The sequence below is a fragment of the Stegodyphus dumicola genome, chromosome 10 (assembly GCF_044657685.1).
Source record: "Stegodyphus dumicola isolate Sdum_Otavi_A_Nest chromosome 10, ASM4465768v1".
In the NCBI taxonomy this organism is placed as follows: Eukaryota; Metazoa; Arthropoda; class Arachnida; order Araneae; family Eresidae; genus Stegodyphus; species Stegodyphus dumicola.
In genome coordinates, this window is record NC_140777.1 from 133,410,360 (window position 1) to 133,429,512 (window position 19,153).

The window sequence follows — 19,153 nt, forward strand, 5'->3', positions numbered from 1 at the left end:
TTTCCTCTCGTTGTACTCTGTCTTTGATATGATTTAAATCAAATGCCTCATCATTATAATTCGCTTCCGATAGCGAAGAAAGTGACAGAGGTTATTGAAAACGAAAAAATTTCGATTGACAAATTAGTCGGTATTCTCGACACAGCAATTATAGGACTTGAACAGCAGAACTTTGTAACTGAACAAGAAATTATGTCTGTTTATGGAATTAAAGAGAATGTATTATCACATAAAAAACGAAGCAACTTAAACAACTTACATTGAAAGAAATGTTTAATAAAGTAAACAAATAAATATTAAGCTTTTCTTTTTTTGTAAATTTTGATACCCTTTAGATCATAATTGTTCTTTATTTCGTAAATTGCGGTTTCATATTTTTAATTTTATAATTTCTGCATGCCATTTTACCAGATTTAAACTGATGATCTATAGTCCGGAAAAATCGATAATCCAGAATCACCGAAGTCCCGACGAGTCCGGATTAACGACTTTTGACTGTATATGGCTTATTTAACCAGATTAAAATCATGATACCTTGATTGTAAATGATGTATCATTTTCTTAAATATCTTTCAAACTAAAACATAACATAATTTTAATTTAATGAAGTGGGATTCTGTGAGTATATTAAACTGAGTTTTGACTGTTCTCTAAACTAAATACAGTCAAAAGTCGTTAGTCCGGACTCGTCGGGACTTCGGCGATTCCGGATTATAGATCATCAGTTTAAATGTCGTAAGATGGCATGCAGAAATTCTAAAATTAAAAATATGAAACCGTAATTTATGAAATAAAGAACAATTATGATCTAAAGGGTATCAAAATTTACAAAAAAAAAAAAGCTTAATATTTATTTGTTTACTTTATTAAACATTTCATTCAATGTAAGTTGTTTAAGTTGCTTCGTTTTATGTGATAATACTTTCTCTTTAATTCTATAAACAGACATAATTTCTTGTTCAGTTACAAAGTTCCGCTGTTCAAGTCCCGTAATTGCTGTTCCGAGAATACCGACTAACTTGTCAATCGAAATTTTTTTGTTTTCACTAACCTCTCTGTCACCTTCTTCATGTCTTTATATATTTTGCAGCAATTCCACTTTTTGTTTGACGGACATCGAAACATACTTTCGCTTTGTAAACCCTTTGGGAGCCCTAGCATCGGAAATTCTATTTGACATAATCAAAAGTTCAAGTTTACTTTTATAAAATTGCTCTTACAGTCTGCAAAAAATAATAAGCCGCATCCAATTCGAAGATTAAGGAACAACGCAATCATCAACATTAACTGAAATAGATAATTAGATAATTTTAGCTTATACCGTCCGTTATACATTAAACGCGCACGCGAAAACGTATTCTGTGCTTGTGGGCACGCATATGCGCAGTCGTAAAGGTCTTACACGCACGCGTAAACGCCTATATGCGCATGTGTCAACGCGGCGCATGTTCAGAAAGTTTTTAGCTTTGAGGTCCGGATTATGGGTGTCCGAATTAACGACTTTTCACTGTAATATATTTTTTTTAAAAATAACTTTGTAACTGAAATTTTAAAATGCTCTTTAATATTATTCTAGCTGCAATTCCCTTAATTGATCCTGATCACAAGTTGCTGCCGATTCAGTTTGCTGTTGATCCAGGAGTAGAGGTCAGGTGGGGTCAAGATGAAAATGACCCCATCATAATCTCTAAATTAACTCTAACTGACAAAGATAAACTTGGTTTATTGAATGAATATCTGGATGTGATTGATCTTCCTGTTTTTGGTATGCCGAAGCAAGATTCTGTAGATTTTCAGGAAGAAGATTCTATGTCCAATAGCACTGACATAGACCGTAGTTCTGCAGCTGGTAGCTTTGATTCAGATGATAGTATTGTTGATAGGGGATCTGGTAGCTCCAGTCCAGGAGGACTGTTATCTGTACAAAGAAGTAAGGCTAGCAGACAGTTACAAAGTGTAGCTAAACAGTTTGGTAGTATTGGTAGAACAATGAGCAAAAAAATAAAGAAAAATTTTGGCAGCTTTACTCGAAGAGCAGGTTCTTTTAGGGGAACACCTGAGAGCAAATCTGTGGATTCTTTAAAAAACAAAAAAGTTAAAGATCCTGCATTATCCATTAGATTATCAGCAAGTGGAATAGTGGGTACACCTGATAGTATTATTGCAGCTGTTATTCATACTGATAATAGACATGAATATCAAGAAGAAATGATTCGTAATTACTTGAACTCAGCAAGATGTCGTTTCTTGAAAGAGAAGGAAAAGAAATACCAGAATGAAGGAGGTTATGGTACAGATGTCAAACATGAGAACCACCCAGATCTTTCACAGTGTGTTGTACCTGGTTGCAATTTATATGGTATGGCAAAAATGCATTATATGTGTTCAAATTGCTATAGTGAGCAAAAGTTTCATGTAAATAATGAAAATAAACATAAAAATTCACCTCGTAATTCTCCAAAGAGCAATAAAATATCTGGAATAGAGCGTCTAGATTATGAACGAGGAAATGCTTCTGATAAAGTGGCCTTAACTGCTAAATCCTCCACAAAACCCTATGGTATAAGCCTAGCAAGCAAATCAGCAAAGAATGAAGATATCAGTAGTTCTGTTCAAAATGTAGTTACATCAGGGAGCTGTATTAAAGCTGCTTCAAAAGTAAAAATGCATCTTAGCACAATCTAGATGTAATAAATAACGCCTTATGTGTATATGTATATTTATTTCCTAAGAAAATTTCCTGTCAGAGATTCAATTTATAAATCACTCATTTGAAGTGCACTAATTATTTTTTTATGTTGTAAATAATTCATTATAACACATGATTGTAATATTAATGATAAATGAGTCATGTTTTTCAAATAATTATGCAAAAATGTGATGAAACATTTTTGTAAACAGTATTAAATAACAAAGAATTTTGTTTGTTACAGTGTTTGTTATTTATTCTTATTGTTAAGTTTCAGATGTTATTTTAACATTATAGTATTTTCAAGTGTTTGTAGTTACTCATATTAAATTGTCAATTAAGTCCTTATGACATGGAAAAATTATGTATTTTTGTACCTGTTAGATGTCTTCAGTGGCTTTATGTGTATTAAATTTGAAATTTTAATAATTTTTATTTTATTAATTGTGGTTCAAGCAACTGAGGTATAGCTTCAATGACTTTTTTTTTTTTTTTTCAAGCTCTGTAATTTTTTCACATTCTATAATTATGTAACATGATATTATCCTAGAGAAATTTATACATGTAAAATGCATTAAAAACTACCATGTTTTCAAAATCACTGAGAAAATAGGTTATTATTGATTGGCTGAGGTGATTATTTAGAAGTGAACAAAATACAGAATTTAATATTTTTATATGTAATTTCACGAAGTTGTGATTTTTTCACAACTTGTATTAGTTAAGTGAGTTATATTATCTTTTCTATAATAAATTTGCCCATATAAGAGCCAAAATGATGTGTAATTGCTTGCATTCTTACATATTAGAAGAAGTAAGTGTATTTTTGTTAATATTGTAATGTATATTTTTAAGTATTTTTACAATGTCGTTAAATGCAAACCAAACCAAAAAAGATAAAAATTTCTGTAAAGGAAGCCTTTTTTTTTTTTTTTTTTTTTTTTTTTGTGTGTGTGTGTGTGTGTGTTTAATTTTTATAATAATATATTGTTAGCATTGACTAAACATACTAATATTGTTATCTAATTCCATTCAATTTGTGTTGTGTTTTATTTTGAACTGTAGGTTAAAGGAATTAAGATATATATCTGTGCTAAATCTTAGAAACAAATGCTAGTATATGTAAAGAATTTTAAAATATTTAAATTTAGTTTCAAATTATATTTGAGTAACTGTTTATATACATAAATTTTCCCAACATAAAAATAATTTAATTAGGTTAAAACATATCAATTTTATATGTTGACAGAAGTCTGCTATAGTCTATTTACTTTTGAATATATTGAATGTGTCTGCTTATTCCACCTGGATTTGAATACATTTTTCATCTAAATTTAATCAGATTTAATTTCTGTCTTTGGTATTTGTGAAGTGACATTTGGAACTTCTGTATGTAAACACTGTAAGAAATTTATTCCAATCATTTTTTATTATCTATATAATGAGAAATCTGCTTATATATATTTTTTGTTAAAAATTCTTGTATGAAATTTGTTCACATTTTATGGTATTTCGTAAAAATTCAACTATTTATTTACACAAAACATTTTATGTGAACAGGAAGTTGATTTTGACTTTCCCTGTCCCAGCAGGATGAGTTACTTTTTTTAATAACAATTTTTTTTCAGGAAAAATTTAATAATTTTGAACCTCCTAAGGTGGTTATACATTTTTCCATAGAACATTTTAAATGTTTCCTCTTTCATTTTTCACATTAAAATTTTTAACATCATAAAGCTTTATGTAATAAAATTTGTATAAAAGGAACCACTAGAAATATTTAATGCTATTTTATATTTGCAGTTAGCCCTGATCATCGATAGTAATAGCATTGTTTTCTACCATATAATTGGGTCCGGATTCAAATCCCACGAAAGGTTTGAGTGTTTATAATTGTATACTGTCTTTTGGGCATGTGGCATTTAAATGTACTGCGAGCTGAAACTCGTCTCGGTGGTAGTAGGGGGCAAGGAGGGGAATTCTTTTGCCTGTCATCTGAAGAATTCTCATTCAAAATACAACACTTATGTAAGTTATTCACATCAGAGCATTATGTAAGAATCGTATGAATTGGGATGGAACTGGGCAAAGTTGTATTGTGCCCAATAACAGATATAAACATGCACTTCCAACTCTGACTAAATTCATGGATTGTTCTTTACTGTCAGACATGTTTAAGTCACAACACACACAAATAACCAGTAATTAGCAACAAATATTATAATGGCAGTTCCTATTAAAAAGGTGAAAATAAATTTCAATCCAAAACCTACTCATCTTCCTAAAGTCAGGGAAATATTGCACATGAATACTTACAGTTACCATAATTTTTTAATACCTTTATATTTATTTTGTAATATCTTCTGCAAGTTGAGCAATGGTATATGCAGAGTTTTTCTGCATAGCTGTGCGTAAGCCAAGAAGAACAGTTGGAAGTGTTTCTGTCCAGGCCCCCACGCTATTGGGTGCCATAAGTGCGGTCTTGAGAGATCTATGGAGACTCTCTACCTTCCCATTTGCATGGGGGTGGTAAGCCGTTGTATGTTGCAGTTTTATTCCATACATTTTTGATAGGTTGTTGAACAACTCTGAACTAAACTGCAGTCTACAATCTGTGACTAGGTGACATGGCATCCCAAATCTTGAAATCCAATTAGAATAAAATGCTTTAGCAACTGTGTCTGCTGAAATTTTGTCTGCTAAATGGAATCACTTCCATCCAGTTAGAGTACCGATCAATGCAAATTAGACAGTAAATATTCCCATTTGATGGTGATAGGAATTCAATGAGGTCAATATGCACATTACAAAATCTTTTATCACCAACACTTTATTATGCATGCCTGTTAATTTTACTTTTTTGGCAAGCCATGCAAGATCGAGTCCAAAGCTGTACATCTTTACAGATACTTGGCCAAATAAATTTAGACAATAAGAATTTTACAGATGACTTAATGCCGGGATGGGCTACATTATGCATTTGATAGAATATTTTCTTGCGATAACTGTCAGGAATATATGGTCTGATAATTATTCATTGAAGTTTTGCACCACAAAGACTTCCCAGAAGGTAGCGGATACTGCTTGAAGATCAGGGAAATTGCTGATGTCTTCAAATTTTACAATTCTTTATCCATAATATGTTCATCTGCAATTTTGTCATAGTCGATCAAAGAAATTTCTTCAATTCTCGATAAAGTATCTGCAACAATGTTGTCTCGACCTTCTATGTGCTGTATATCAGTTGAAAATTGAGATATGTATTGTAAATGTCTAAGTTGACGAGGTGATGCTTTTTCTGGCTTTTGTTTAAATGCAAAGATTATGGGTTTGTGGTCTGTGAATATTGTAAATATTCTTCCTTCCAGTAAAAATTTGAAGTGTTTGATGGAGAGGTAAATTCCTGGTAAAATTCCTAATCTCTATCGTAGTATCAGAGAGGTAAATTCCTAGTCCCTATCGTCAGTACTGTAATGCTTTTGTGTTTCGATTAGTTTTTTGGAATAAAATGCAACAGGTTTCCATGCGTTATCTTCAGATTGTTGAAGTACCTCTCCAATTGCCAAGTCTGAAGTGTCTGCATATAATGACAGAGGTAGTTCATGATTTGGGAATGATAAGAGTGTTGTATTGACTAAATCATCTTTGCATCGCTGAAATTGTTCCTTAGCTTCATCTGTCCACTGAATTTTCCATTTATCTTTTTTTCGGACTCCTTTAAGGTAGTCGTGTAGGAGAGATTGGTTTTTTTTATGCATTTTTTAAATATCACCGATAAAAATACATGAGGCCTAAGAATGTTCTGAGTTCATGAATGGTTGTTGGAAGTTTGTAATTAACAATAGCTTGAACTTTCTCAGGTAATGGTCGTGATCCTTGAGGAGTAATTAAATAACCTAAGAATTATATTTCTTGTGTGCAAAGATGGATTTGTAAACATTAATGTGGAGTCCATAGGCATTTAATCTTTCAAACACTAGCTTCAATTGGATTCTGTGTTGTTCTTCACTAGTTAGATGCTATCAGAATGACATCTAAGTATGGAAAAGTGAAATTTAGATAAAAAAGAACTGTATTTATAAATCTTTGAAACGTTGCTGGTCTTCAAACCAAAACTCATAACATTAAATTCATATAATCCAGAAGGAGTAATAATAGCAGTTTTACATCTGTCTTCTTCGGCAATGGGCACTTGATAGTAGGCTTTAAATAAATCTATTTTGGAATAAATATTCGTACCTTTTAAAATAGGATGGAAGTCCTCTATCCTAGGAATAGGATATCTATCAGGAACTGTTCTATTGTTTAGCTGTCTATAATCTCCACATGGATGAAGAGTACCATCTTTTTTTAGCACCACATGCAGAGGACTTGCCCATTGAGAACTGGAGGGTTTTGTTATGGTATTGTCCAACATGAATTGGAACTCTTGCTTAACTACTTCAAGCTTTCGAGGATCCAACTGTCTTGCTTTAGAATGCACAGGTTGATCATGTGCTATGATATGATGCTGAACATCATGTTTTAAACCTGATAAAAATAAATTTGGTTTTCGCAAGTCTGGGTATTGTTTTAGAAGAGTATTAAATTTTGTTGAATGGGTTATCACGATATCACTATTTTAACGATATCACTATTTTAACTGATGGAAGCAACTTCACTAGTTAACTTGAGTTACTCCATCAATCGGTTTTTCGCTATGTAAATTAATTATTCATTTAAATTTGTTAAAGAAATCAGCTCCTAAAATTCCTTTATTAATTTTGACCACTATAAACGGAAATTGGTCCCAAATCAAGTGTTAACATTTTTATACCCTATGTTTCGATTTCAGTACCATTCACTGCATACAACTTGAAATCCACAGATTGTTTGTCTTGTGTTGATGCAGGTAAAATGCTAATAGCTGTACGCTATCCACTAAGAAACGTACTTTCGATTTTTATCTCTGATAAACAGGTGGAATTGGCAACATTCTTTAACATTATTGGCAGTAGAGCTTGCCGCCTCTTCTACTGTGCATCGTTGTTTCCCTGATTGTATGATCTATCAGTTAACCAACTGCACGTCTGAGTACATTTCTCCTGATGACATTTGTTACTGAAACGGAAATGATAAAAACAGTATTTTCCTTTAGGATTAAATCTCTTCCTAGAAGTACTGTGAGATCGTCTGCGGGACTGAGAGTTGTTTCTAAATCGTAGTCTCGATATATGAACAGTCATTTCGGCAATTCTCTGTTCAAGGGATTGAATTTTCATTAACAGTTCTGTATTCGAGCAATTACCAGCTGTTGATACACCACAAATCTCTTTAGAAGGTGTCATATCTGAAATTTTATCAGTCATGATCACAAACTTGTGTAATTCTTCGTCACTAACAAGTATTATATTACGCATAGAATCGGGCAATTTCTAAATTTTCGGACACATCCAATGTTGCAACAGATTTTAATTTTTGTAATAATTGACTTTCTTTCAAGTTGCCTAAATCGATTCCTGTAAGAAGTTTTTAAATTCTAGTACATTCGCTATCTTTAAATAAATCCAGAAGCCTAGTTTTGGATTCTGTATATTTAATAGCGGAATTATTTGTTACGATATCCCAGATGTTCTCAAAATATTTGAGTTTTAACTGTGATACTAAATGGTTAAATTTCGTTTCTTCCAAAGCAATTCCATTTATCTTAAACTGAGCCTCAACTTGAAAAAAACCATATTTCTGGGCAATCGAACCAAAATGGAAGAATTTTGACACTTACCTTACACAGATTGTGTGCAGGATCTGTGACAGTTTTATCGTTTTCAGACATATTTATTTTAAAATCAAAACTCCAAGTCACTGGTTATTGGCTGTGACTCCAAATTAATCTTTATTTTTAGAACTCCGTTTCATCAAAAAACGTTAATCCATGTTTTAAATCAAAAAATAATCTTTATTTCATTTTTAGCAAATGTAAACAACTCTTTAGAACAACGTCATTAGTAATCTTTTGTTGCCATTCCAAAAACAACAAAAATTGAATAATCTTTTTGTTGTTCTCAAAACAAATAAAACAATATTAATCAGTATTTAAACTTTCTGTATAAGTTCAAGCCACAACATTTGTGTGTATCTGGTTTTCTGTAGAAGTTCCAAATGCTCTTAGATTTCCTTGATATTTTAAGTTAGTGTCAAAAAGAAATAAAAAATATTTCTCACAATTTGAATTTTACTTAAGCTTGATGCATAATTTAAGTTCTAAAAACCCGCTCATTTTTAGAAAGCGTCACTTATCGTGTCAGGCAATAATTTGTAGTTTTTTATAAGTATATAGTTCTTGATGTAGGTAGTGTCCTCCCTTCCACTAGAATCAAATGTGGCTGCAATTTTTTCAGCTAAATAAGAAGTCTTATAAATGTGGAGGCTGTTTTACTTGCATAAGTTTATAAAGATTTCTTATGTATATCAAAGTTACTTAATTTCTCATCTTCATATTGAATTTATTAATTATTTCTTCTGCAGATATTGATTTAATATATAGTATTCAAATCCAGGTAACAGTCATATATTATATGGGACATAGTAATCAAAATTAATTTTGTATTTTACATAGGAGATAACAACTAAATCAATCTGTAACTTACAAATATTACACAATATAAAATTCTTGCCCTCTCTGCTGTCTTGCATTTTGGAAATATCTTACATTTTAGAAACATCTCGTATTTTGTAAAGGTTGTCTAATACAACACAAAAGTGATATGTAATTGCTGCCATTTTTAGTTAAATACAGATAAAGTTTACTTTTATATATTTAACTAAAAAAGAAAGTGTAACTTCCCCAAAGCATTGTTTATATAAGATGCCATGAAGTTTAAAAAAAAAAAAATTATAGTGATTCCTGTATAATTCTGATTTTTAATGCACTTCATCGATATGTTAACATATTTTAACTAAATTGAGAGTAATTTAGTTTCTTAGCAAGTGGAAATTACACATTGTGGTTAAAGTTTTTTTAATATGCATTTCATCTAGTATTTTTCAACTAAGTATAGTACAATTTGCTGTGTTGTTTTCTTTACAGCTTCATGCCTAAATAAGACTGGTATTTTGAGAAATGTTTCCTGTACTTGGCATTAGAATATAATTTTTCTACCAGTTTTAATACATTATATATGTGTGTATTCTGCTAGATGTAAAATTTGCTTAAAAATAATATGTTCCAGTCTTGTGTAAGATATTATTTCAGCATCACTAACATTTTAAAAATATTTGTTGAAGATAATAGATTGATTTTTTTAGAGAAGAGAATGTATGAAATGTTAAACAAGAGTACGACATTGGAAACAAAAAAACAAAAAAAAAAAAAAATTGTTGAATATTTACCATTTATTTGTTGTTATGTACGTATCCTTATTGATCCTAATTGAAATAGGTGACTGACATTTTTTTTAACTATCAATTTAATGTGTAATCATACTTTGTTATTAAAGTTGATAGTTGTAACATTTTGATTACTGGATGTGCATATTTGAAATTCGTGATGTAGATTCTGTAAATGGAAGTTTTTCTTCTTGATTTGTTTATTTTTCATAACTCTTGACAAGAGTATCATAAAATTCCTGCCATCATTCAGTTATGCAAAATCATGTAAGTTTCTCATACAATCATGCCACTATATATGTATATATCATGTAAATATCTACTTTGTAAATACATTTTATCATATTTAATTTTTCTTGCTTATATGTTTTTTCATTCATATTCCATCTTGGGCATTATAGCAAGATTTCAGGAATTTTTTAGTAGAAACTACTCAAAATGAGATTTTATGTAATCTAGAATAATATTTTCAAATATCCTAAAATTCATATATATGTACCATGATACTATCTTATCTGCTATACATGATATTTCCAGGATACTAATGTGTACTACATTGTGTGTTCACAAAGTATCAGAGATACTTTTTAGATCAAAATATTTTCTTAAATTTTCTGATTGTATTTTTTGATAATTATAGTAATGCAAGTTTATTTTAATTTGTGTTGTTTACACTGATGAAGCATTTTGAGATAATTTTTTAAGATGTTGTAAGAACATAAATTCTTTGACTAATTATTTTTTGCTACTAACTCTTAAAAGTGATGTACAGAAAAGTAAATGTATGATTTACCTGAGAGAACTTTAAAATTCTTATTTTCTGATTCATATTCATGGTAATTTAAAAACAGCCTGTCATTATCTGAAGTCAGTTTATGGGTACTTATGTATTATCACATTGACTATAAAAGTTGGCAGAGAACCTGACAAGATTTCGCCAGTCTTTCAAGCAAAATTCTGAGCTGAACTTCTAATTGCAATTCTTCCAATAAAATCTTTCTCTGTATAATCCACCAATTAGCCACTCTTGTGGAAGCATTTGACCTGCTTTGTAAAAAAAGGCTTTTCATCAGTTTCTACTATTTTGTTAGGCCCTCCAATTGACATCGGCTCTCTGTTTAGAATGCTATGAGTACAAACTTTTTGCAGTTGATTGTTCCAATCTACTATGTTTTGTTGGAGATATGTCTGTCCTTTTCACATTTAATAGATGCTAATTCTCTCGACTAGCTGTAAATAAACTGGAGTGGCAGTCACAAATGTTATTTTAAAGCCTTTGAACCACACATTCCTTTAGAAAAGGATATTCTCTTGTCACAATGTTTTACATTGCACTGCCATCGCTTATCATGGCTACATCAAATGAAAGCAGAGATGTTATTAATGTGTTATGTCATTGCCATAATTGGTCCAGAATTGGTACTAAATTGCATCATTTGGCAACAGTTTCAATGTCAATGGGATAGTATGTAAGTACAATTTCATGTAAAAAATAATCTTTTGAAATATGAAATCTTTTTGTCAGTTTTAATAAGAAATTAGGAAAATGAATGTACTTTAACACATGTATCCTTAATAAGTATATTGTATTATAAAAAAGGAAGAAATTATGATCAAATGATATTAATTATTTTTACTTAATGGAAAAACTTATGTCACTTGAATGAGAATATTAATGTATAAATTGTGAAAATTCATTTTATAAACTAAATTTACATTTGTAAGCCAAAGATCTTTGCATTGTTTTAAAATATATTTAATGGGATGTAGCAAAGCTGCCAATTCTTCCGGTTTTATCAGACTCCCAGTTCTTCAACACATCTCCGAGTCTCCTGGTAGATCAAGGAATCTCCCAGTTTTTAATTTTTTTAAGTATTTTTCCACAATAAAGTTAAGTTATGCAAATAAAAAATTTGCACATTTTGAATTCCATTATTGAATTAATGAAGCTTTAACTGTGCAAATTTCATTCCCTCATCCCTAATGATCTTCAGTGTAATTTTTCTTATTAAATTTAATCTGAATTACCTTAACCAGTGTAAATATTTATAGAATTTTATGTGAAGATTCAACTAAATGTTTAAACAATAAATGATTGCATTTAATATTCTTTTAATCAATATGTAGAGTCATTAGGTCCATTTTGGAAAAAAAGAAACTTGCATTGTCACTGGGATTCAGATTCCGCTTTTTCCAACTGCTAGCCAAATGTGCTTCTGATTACATCGGAAGGGCAGGGGGTCTTTGAACCTAGTCACCAAATATTGATAATCACGAACTATTGTCCATCACATTTTAGTGTGTGCCATGTAGAATGAGTTTTTGATTTTTTAGAGTCAGGAAATGCAAAAAATGTGCAATGGTCTTGCCAGGATTTGAACTCCAACCTCCTGATAGCTAGCCAGATGTGTTTCCAGCTACCTAGAAGGCATCTGGTAAGGAGAGAGAAAGTAATTTATAAATATATGGTACATTTTTAAGTTTAATCGTACAATAGTATGTACAGTAATTATTATTTTTCTGTGTTTAAAGATATTTTGATGAACTGAAGCTTTCCTTCCCTACTCAGAAATTTCTCAGTATAGAAAAGTGTGAGGAAATTATAAAGTGAAATTAGCCAAAGAATATAGAGGTTATAATTAATATATTTCATGTTAGAATCATAATACAAACAGTTAAATAAACTGAATCATGCATTTTAAAGTAAATTTTAATCAATTTTGAGTTATTTTCAAATGGTGATGCCCCACAGTATGAAAACCTCGCAAAACTCCTGGTTTTTTTATGGGTTAGTTTCCCAGTTTTTACTATTTCAATTTAGCAGCTATGGCATAATATATTAAAAGCAAAACATTTTTTTCTTTTCTTTCTGCCCCCCCCCTTTTTTTAATAGTATGTTGAAATTTTATATATAACAGCACTTCAGTCTGTAATATAGGGGAAAATGATTGTTAACAATCAAAAAGATGTTTTAAAAATGGTTTATTATTGATGCTTTCAGTGTCATAAGAAAGGATGGTATTGAAAGCAAGATAAATATTTTATTATGCAATTAAAAATTCATATGCTATGAGAAAATTAAATATTTAATTAAAAACTTGTGCAGGGGTATATTATAGAATTTGGAGTGAAATAGACATTCAAAGTTGCACTTTCATAGAATTTTCTCTCCTTGTATTTTTGTAATTGTGGAAAATAGTAATGTTTAAAAAGCAGATTTCTCTTCCCAAGTTTTAAATTGTTAAATTTCATGAATTGTATTTTGGTCGAGAAGCATGATTATGTCCAGTTGCATAATGAGGAGAAGCATGATAAAGTAATATTTCAAATTAGGCCAAGAGGCAATTGTCATTTATCAACAAGTAAAAATTGTGGTTAATTGACCATCTATGATTGGCTTTTGAAGACTAAGTTATTATTATTGTTTTTTTAAGATAGGATTTATGTATACATTACACCAAAAAAGGGGGCCAGTTCCATATCTCCTGTTTTACTGGACCGATTGACAAAATTGCATTTTTCATGTCTCAAAAGCGCGACTATATATATATTAGATTTATATATGGCATTGTTCTAACATAGATATTTTCATACAAAATCGGGCTTTTTTGATATAACATACCTATTTTTTCCTACATTTTGATTCTACGACGAAATTTGTGCCAAATTTTATAAAAATCGCACGAGTAGTTTTTAAAAAATTAGCTGTCAAAGTCTTAGCTCTTCAGTGTTAATTGAATTTGGTATATATTAATATTTCCTCTTTTGTTAAACTTATATGATTCCTTCTTTCACATTTCAAAATTTAGGTTCAATCCGAATAAAATTCGCGGATATTTTCCGATTTATTTTTAGAAAATTGTATTTTCTAGTAATTTTATAAATTTTTCGAAAAAAATTTTTTGAATGATAATCTATAGAATTTTTACCATCACCTTAAAATAGATGTATTTCTAGGCATACGTGAAAAAATTTAGAGTTTTTTTATTCAAAATTTCCGAAAATATACGCGAATTTATATATTGGCACGTTTTGAAATTTGGCGTATTTGTTATAAGTGATAAAAACACCAAATGTGCTCTATGCACTTTGCGTTAAAATTATTTGAAAGAATGAATGGTGAACGTTTTTTCTCCCCTCGTGCACAGTGAAAAAAGGTGAAAGGAAAATAGGTTACTACAAATTAAGAATTGTTAAATAAATTATTCTTGGCACAAACTGAAAAAAGCATTGCAAGATAAATTTTTAAATTTCTCGTTAAGTTTCTCACCAGATTTTGCAAAATTTAATATTTGGGCATAACTTGAAATCGAATGAAAAAAAATAGGTATGTCGTTTTAGAAAAAAGTCCAATTTTGTGTCAGAATGAATACCTATGTTAGAACAATGCTATACATAATTCTAATACATATCCTAAGTTCATAGTCTTTTGAGACCTGAAAAACGTACGTTAAATTTCATCAATAGGCCCAGTTGAACGGGAGATATTGAACTTTTCAATTTTCTTTTGTGCAGTGTGTATCTTGATGCGAAAATTGAACACACTTTTAATTTGATTGATGTATGTCGAATTACACTGATAAAAACCTATAGATATAAACAATTAAAAAAAAAAAGTTCTAAAAGAACCAAGCACCGAATCATATTGATAGGTGATGCAATGATCTGAAAATTTAACGTGAGGAGTATATGAACAATTTTATAGCTGGTTTGAAGAAGGAAATAGAATGGCAAGTGATTGAGGTTATTTTTAATAGCAGAAATGATTTTAGGATGGTAAGAGGGAAATGTTTTAGAGGCTTTTATCAATACCTGTGGGAGAAAATCAATTGTCAGTGCAACTGATTTGAAATATTATAGTTCATTTTGAAAAACAAACTTTAAGAGCAAGATAAGAAGCAACTAAGAAATAAGATTAAGAGCAAACTAAGAAGTTTGTGGTAAATAGTTTTCTGACATGAAATTCATTGTGAATGGTTAGAATGTCATTGAAAGGGAAAGCTGTCCAATAATAATGCTTCAATCTAGAAATATATATATATAAGTAGTATTACATTATGCATGTGGAAAAATTTTAATGTATCAAAATTTAATTAAATATCTGAAGGGAAAATATTGAAGTTTATTTGTGTGAATAAGTATTTTGAATTCAAGTATTGATGAATACATTTCTCTCATTATCATAGATATCTTCTTTTGCTTAACAGTAAAAGAAATGAAAAATGTGCCTAGGAGAATTTTTCTAAATGCATTTGTTTGCTTACATTTTCTGTGCCAGTCTTTCTAAACTTGTTGTATCAAATTATTAACAAAAGTTCCAAAATGTTAACAATTTTGTGTCAGATATTCAGCTTGTTGCTGAGGTTTAGACTTTTCTTGAGTATTCCATTGCACATGCTTAAGAACTATTTTATTTATATTATTTTGATTATTAAATGCTTTAGTCATTAATTTTTACAACTACAATGATATCCTTAAATTGTATATTTACCTGAACATTAATTTACTACCAAAGAAATCTCAGCTATTCTTAATATAGTAAAATTAATACTGCCATATTCCACTAAATAACTTACCACAATCAGGTTGAACCATGAAGAATCCACCGTCTGATGATTTCCAAGTATACTGCTCATCATCGTTACGTTTTGTTGTTCCAGTTAATTTGTCTGCAACTAAATAAGCTGAGCGGAAACCTACACCAAACTGTCCAATCATAGAGATATCAGCACCAGCCTGCACTGCTTCCATAAATGCTTTGGCACTAGACTTTGCAATTGTTCCCAAGTTCTTTACCAGATCTGCCTCAGAGAGAGAGGTTTTAAAAATAAGGCCTTGGACCCCCCTTGACTTTTGCATGTGCCCAAAATACCTTTCAATAAATGTCTACTATTGGATTCGGTAATATATTTAAGACGTTTGCAAAATTTTTCACAACCATATGTAAGTAACGCAAAACAACAGAACACAGAAGGCAAAACAACCTTTTTCTTGTTTGCAACAATCCCGTGTGCTGACAAGCAGTAGTGAAAATTCACCTTGAAAATCTTGCAGGCAAAGCTTAATGGCAAGCGCATTGCATCAGCATCTTATATGGCAATGAACAATAAGTCACGATATGGAAATTTATGTTATAGTCAGATAGTGAAAGTATGACACAAGTATAAATAAAATGTAACCCGTTACAAAAACATATTGATAGGTGATGCAATGATCTGAAAATTTAACGTGAGGAGTATATGAACAATTTTATAGCTGGTTTGAAGAAGGAAATAGAATGGCAAGTGATTGAGGTTATTTTTAATAGCAGAAATGATTTTAGGATGGTAAGAGGGAAATGTTTTAGAGGCTTTTATCAATACCTGTGGGAGAAAATCAATTGTCAGTGCAACTGATTTGAAATATTATAGTTCATTTTGAAAAACAAACTTTAAGAGCAAGATAAGAAGCAACTAAGAAATAAGATTAAGAGCAAACTAAGAAGTTTGTGGTAAATAGTTTTCTGACATGAAATTCATTGTGAATGGTTAGAATGTCATTGAAAGGGAAAGCTGTCCAATAATAATGCTTCAATCTAGAAATATATATATATAAGTAGTATTACATTATGCATGTGGAAAAATTTTAATGTATCAAAATTTAATTAAATATCTGAAGGGAAAATATTGAAGTTTATTTGTGTGAATAAGTATTTTGAATTCAAGTATTGATGAATACATTTCTCTCATTATCATAGATATCTTCTTTTGCTTAACAGTAAAAGAAATGAAAAATGTGCCTAGGAGAATTTTTCTAAATGCATTTGTTTGCTTACATTTTCTGTGCCAGTCTTTCTAAACTTGTTGTATCAAATTATTAACAAAAGTTCCAAAATGTTAACAATTTTGTGTCAGATATTCAGCTTGTTGCTGAGGTTTAGACTTTTCTTGAGTATTCCATTGCACATGCTTAAGAACTATTTTATTTATATTATTTTGATTATTAAATGCTTTAATCATTAATTTTTACAACTACAGTGATATCCTTAAATTGTATATTTACCTGAATATTAATTTACTACCAAATAAATCTCAGCTATTCTTAATATAGTAAAATTAATACTGCCATATTCCACTAAATAACTTACCACGATCAGGTTGAACCATGAAGAATCCACCGTCTGATGATTTCCAAGTATACTGCTCATCATTGTTACGTTTTGTTGTTCCAGTTAATTTGTCTGCAACTAAATAAGCTGAGCGGAAACCTACACCAAACTGTCCAATCATAGAGATATCAGCACCAGCCTGCACTTCTTTCATAAATGCTTTGGCACTAGACTTTGCAATTGTTTCCAAGTTCTTTACCAGATCTGCCTCAGAGACAGAGGTTTTAAAAATAAGGCCTTGGACCCCCCTTGACTTTTGCATGTGCCCTAAATACCTTTCAATAAATGTCTACTATTGGATTCGGTAATATATTTAAGATGTTTGCAAAATTTTTCACAACCATATGTAAGTAATGCAAAACAACAGAACACAGAAGGCAAATAATGGCAAGCGCATTGCATCAGCATCTTATATGGCAATGAACAATAAGTCACGATATGGAAATTTATGTTATAGTCAGATAGTGAAAGTATGGCACAAGTATAAATAGAATGTAACCCGTTACAAAAAAATATTGATAGGTGATGCAATGATCTGAAAATTTAACGTGAGGAGTATATGAACAATTTTATAGCTGGTTTGAAGAAGGAAATAGAATGGCAAGTGATTGAGGTTATTTTTAATAGCAGAAATGATTTTAGGATGGTAAGAGGGAAATGTTTTAGAGGCTTTTATCAATACCTGTGGGAGAAAATCAATTGTCAGTGCAACTGATTTGAAATATTATACTTCATTTTGAAAAACAAACTTTAAGAGCAAGATAAGAAGCAACTAAGAAATAAGATTAAGAGCAAACTAAGAAGTTTGTGGTAAATAGTTTTCTGACATGAAATTCATTGTGAATGGTTAGAATGTCATTGAAAGGGAAAGCTGTCCAATAATAATGCTTCATCTAAATATATATATATATATATATATATATATATATATATATACATATATATATATATATATATATATATATATAAGTAGTATTACATTATGCATGTGGAAAAATTTTAATGTATCAAAATTTAATTAAATATCTGAAGAAAATATTGAAGTTTATTTGTGTAAATAAGTATTTTGAATCTAGAAATATATATATATATATATATATAATTAGTATTACATTATGCATGTGGAAAAATTTTAATGTATCAAAATTTAATTAAATATCTGAAGGGAAAATATTGAAGTTTATTTGTGTGAATAAGTATTTTGAATTCAAGTATTGATGAATACATTTCTCTCATTATCATAGATATCTTCTTTTGCTTAACAGTAAAAGAAATGAAAAATGTGCCTAGGAGAATTTTATTAAATGCATTTGTTTGCTTTCATTTTCTGTGCCAGTCTTTCTAAACTTGTTGTATCAAATTATTAACAAAAGTTCCAAAATGTTAACAATTTTGTGTCAGATATTCAGCCTATTGCTGAGGTTTAGACTTTTCTTGTGTATTCCATTGCACATGCTTAAGAACTATTTTATTTATATTATTTTGATTATTAAATGCTTTGTTAAATTTTTTATGGGATTATATTTTAATTCATAAAATGTTGAATGTATGTTTAGAAGGAATTTTTAATCCATAAATTTTGCTGAGTGAAAATTAGAATGTATCTCTTATGTAGTATTGATATCCTTTTATTGATTTACTATGAGTAGTATTTAATCGTTTCAATTTGATATTTAAATGATAAATTTCTCATTTGTAAATTTAAATTGTGCCTTTTTTAAGTGAATAACATCTTGTTTTAAAGTTTTTAGAAAATATAACTTATTGTAAATAGTATAATACTTCTTACTATAGAAATATGGTTTTCTCTAGTCTTTTATCAAAAACAGTTTTCTTAAGCCTGTCATTTTATCATACCTAAGAGATTCCTAATATAATTATTATCAAAACATTTTGCGGGTAGTAGAAATTTGTATTAAGTGTGTTAATTAGTTAAAATATATTATAGGAGC

General features: G+C 29.9%; 2 protein-coding genes across 2 annotated transcripts in view; one reads left to right on the forward strand and one right to left on the reverse strand.

Annotated features, from left to right (window-relative positions):
• Positions 1-17,981, forward strand: part of LOC118191739 (OTU domain-containing protein 7B-like) — a 70,754-nt gene extending 52,773 nt beyond the window's left edge. Inside the window, exon 9 of the mRNA XM_035362581.2 lies at positions 1,577-17,981. Coding sequence (XP_035218472.1) covers positions 1,577-2,685 — 1,109 coding nt within the window. The 3' untranslated portion in view covers positions 2,686-17,981. The remainder of the gene's footprint in view (positions 1-1,576) is intronic.
• Positions 1-19,153, reverse strand: part of LOC118191740 (uncharacterized) — a 59,706-nt gene that overhangs the window by 5,530 nt on the left and 35,023 nt on the right. The window lies entirely within an intron of this gene.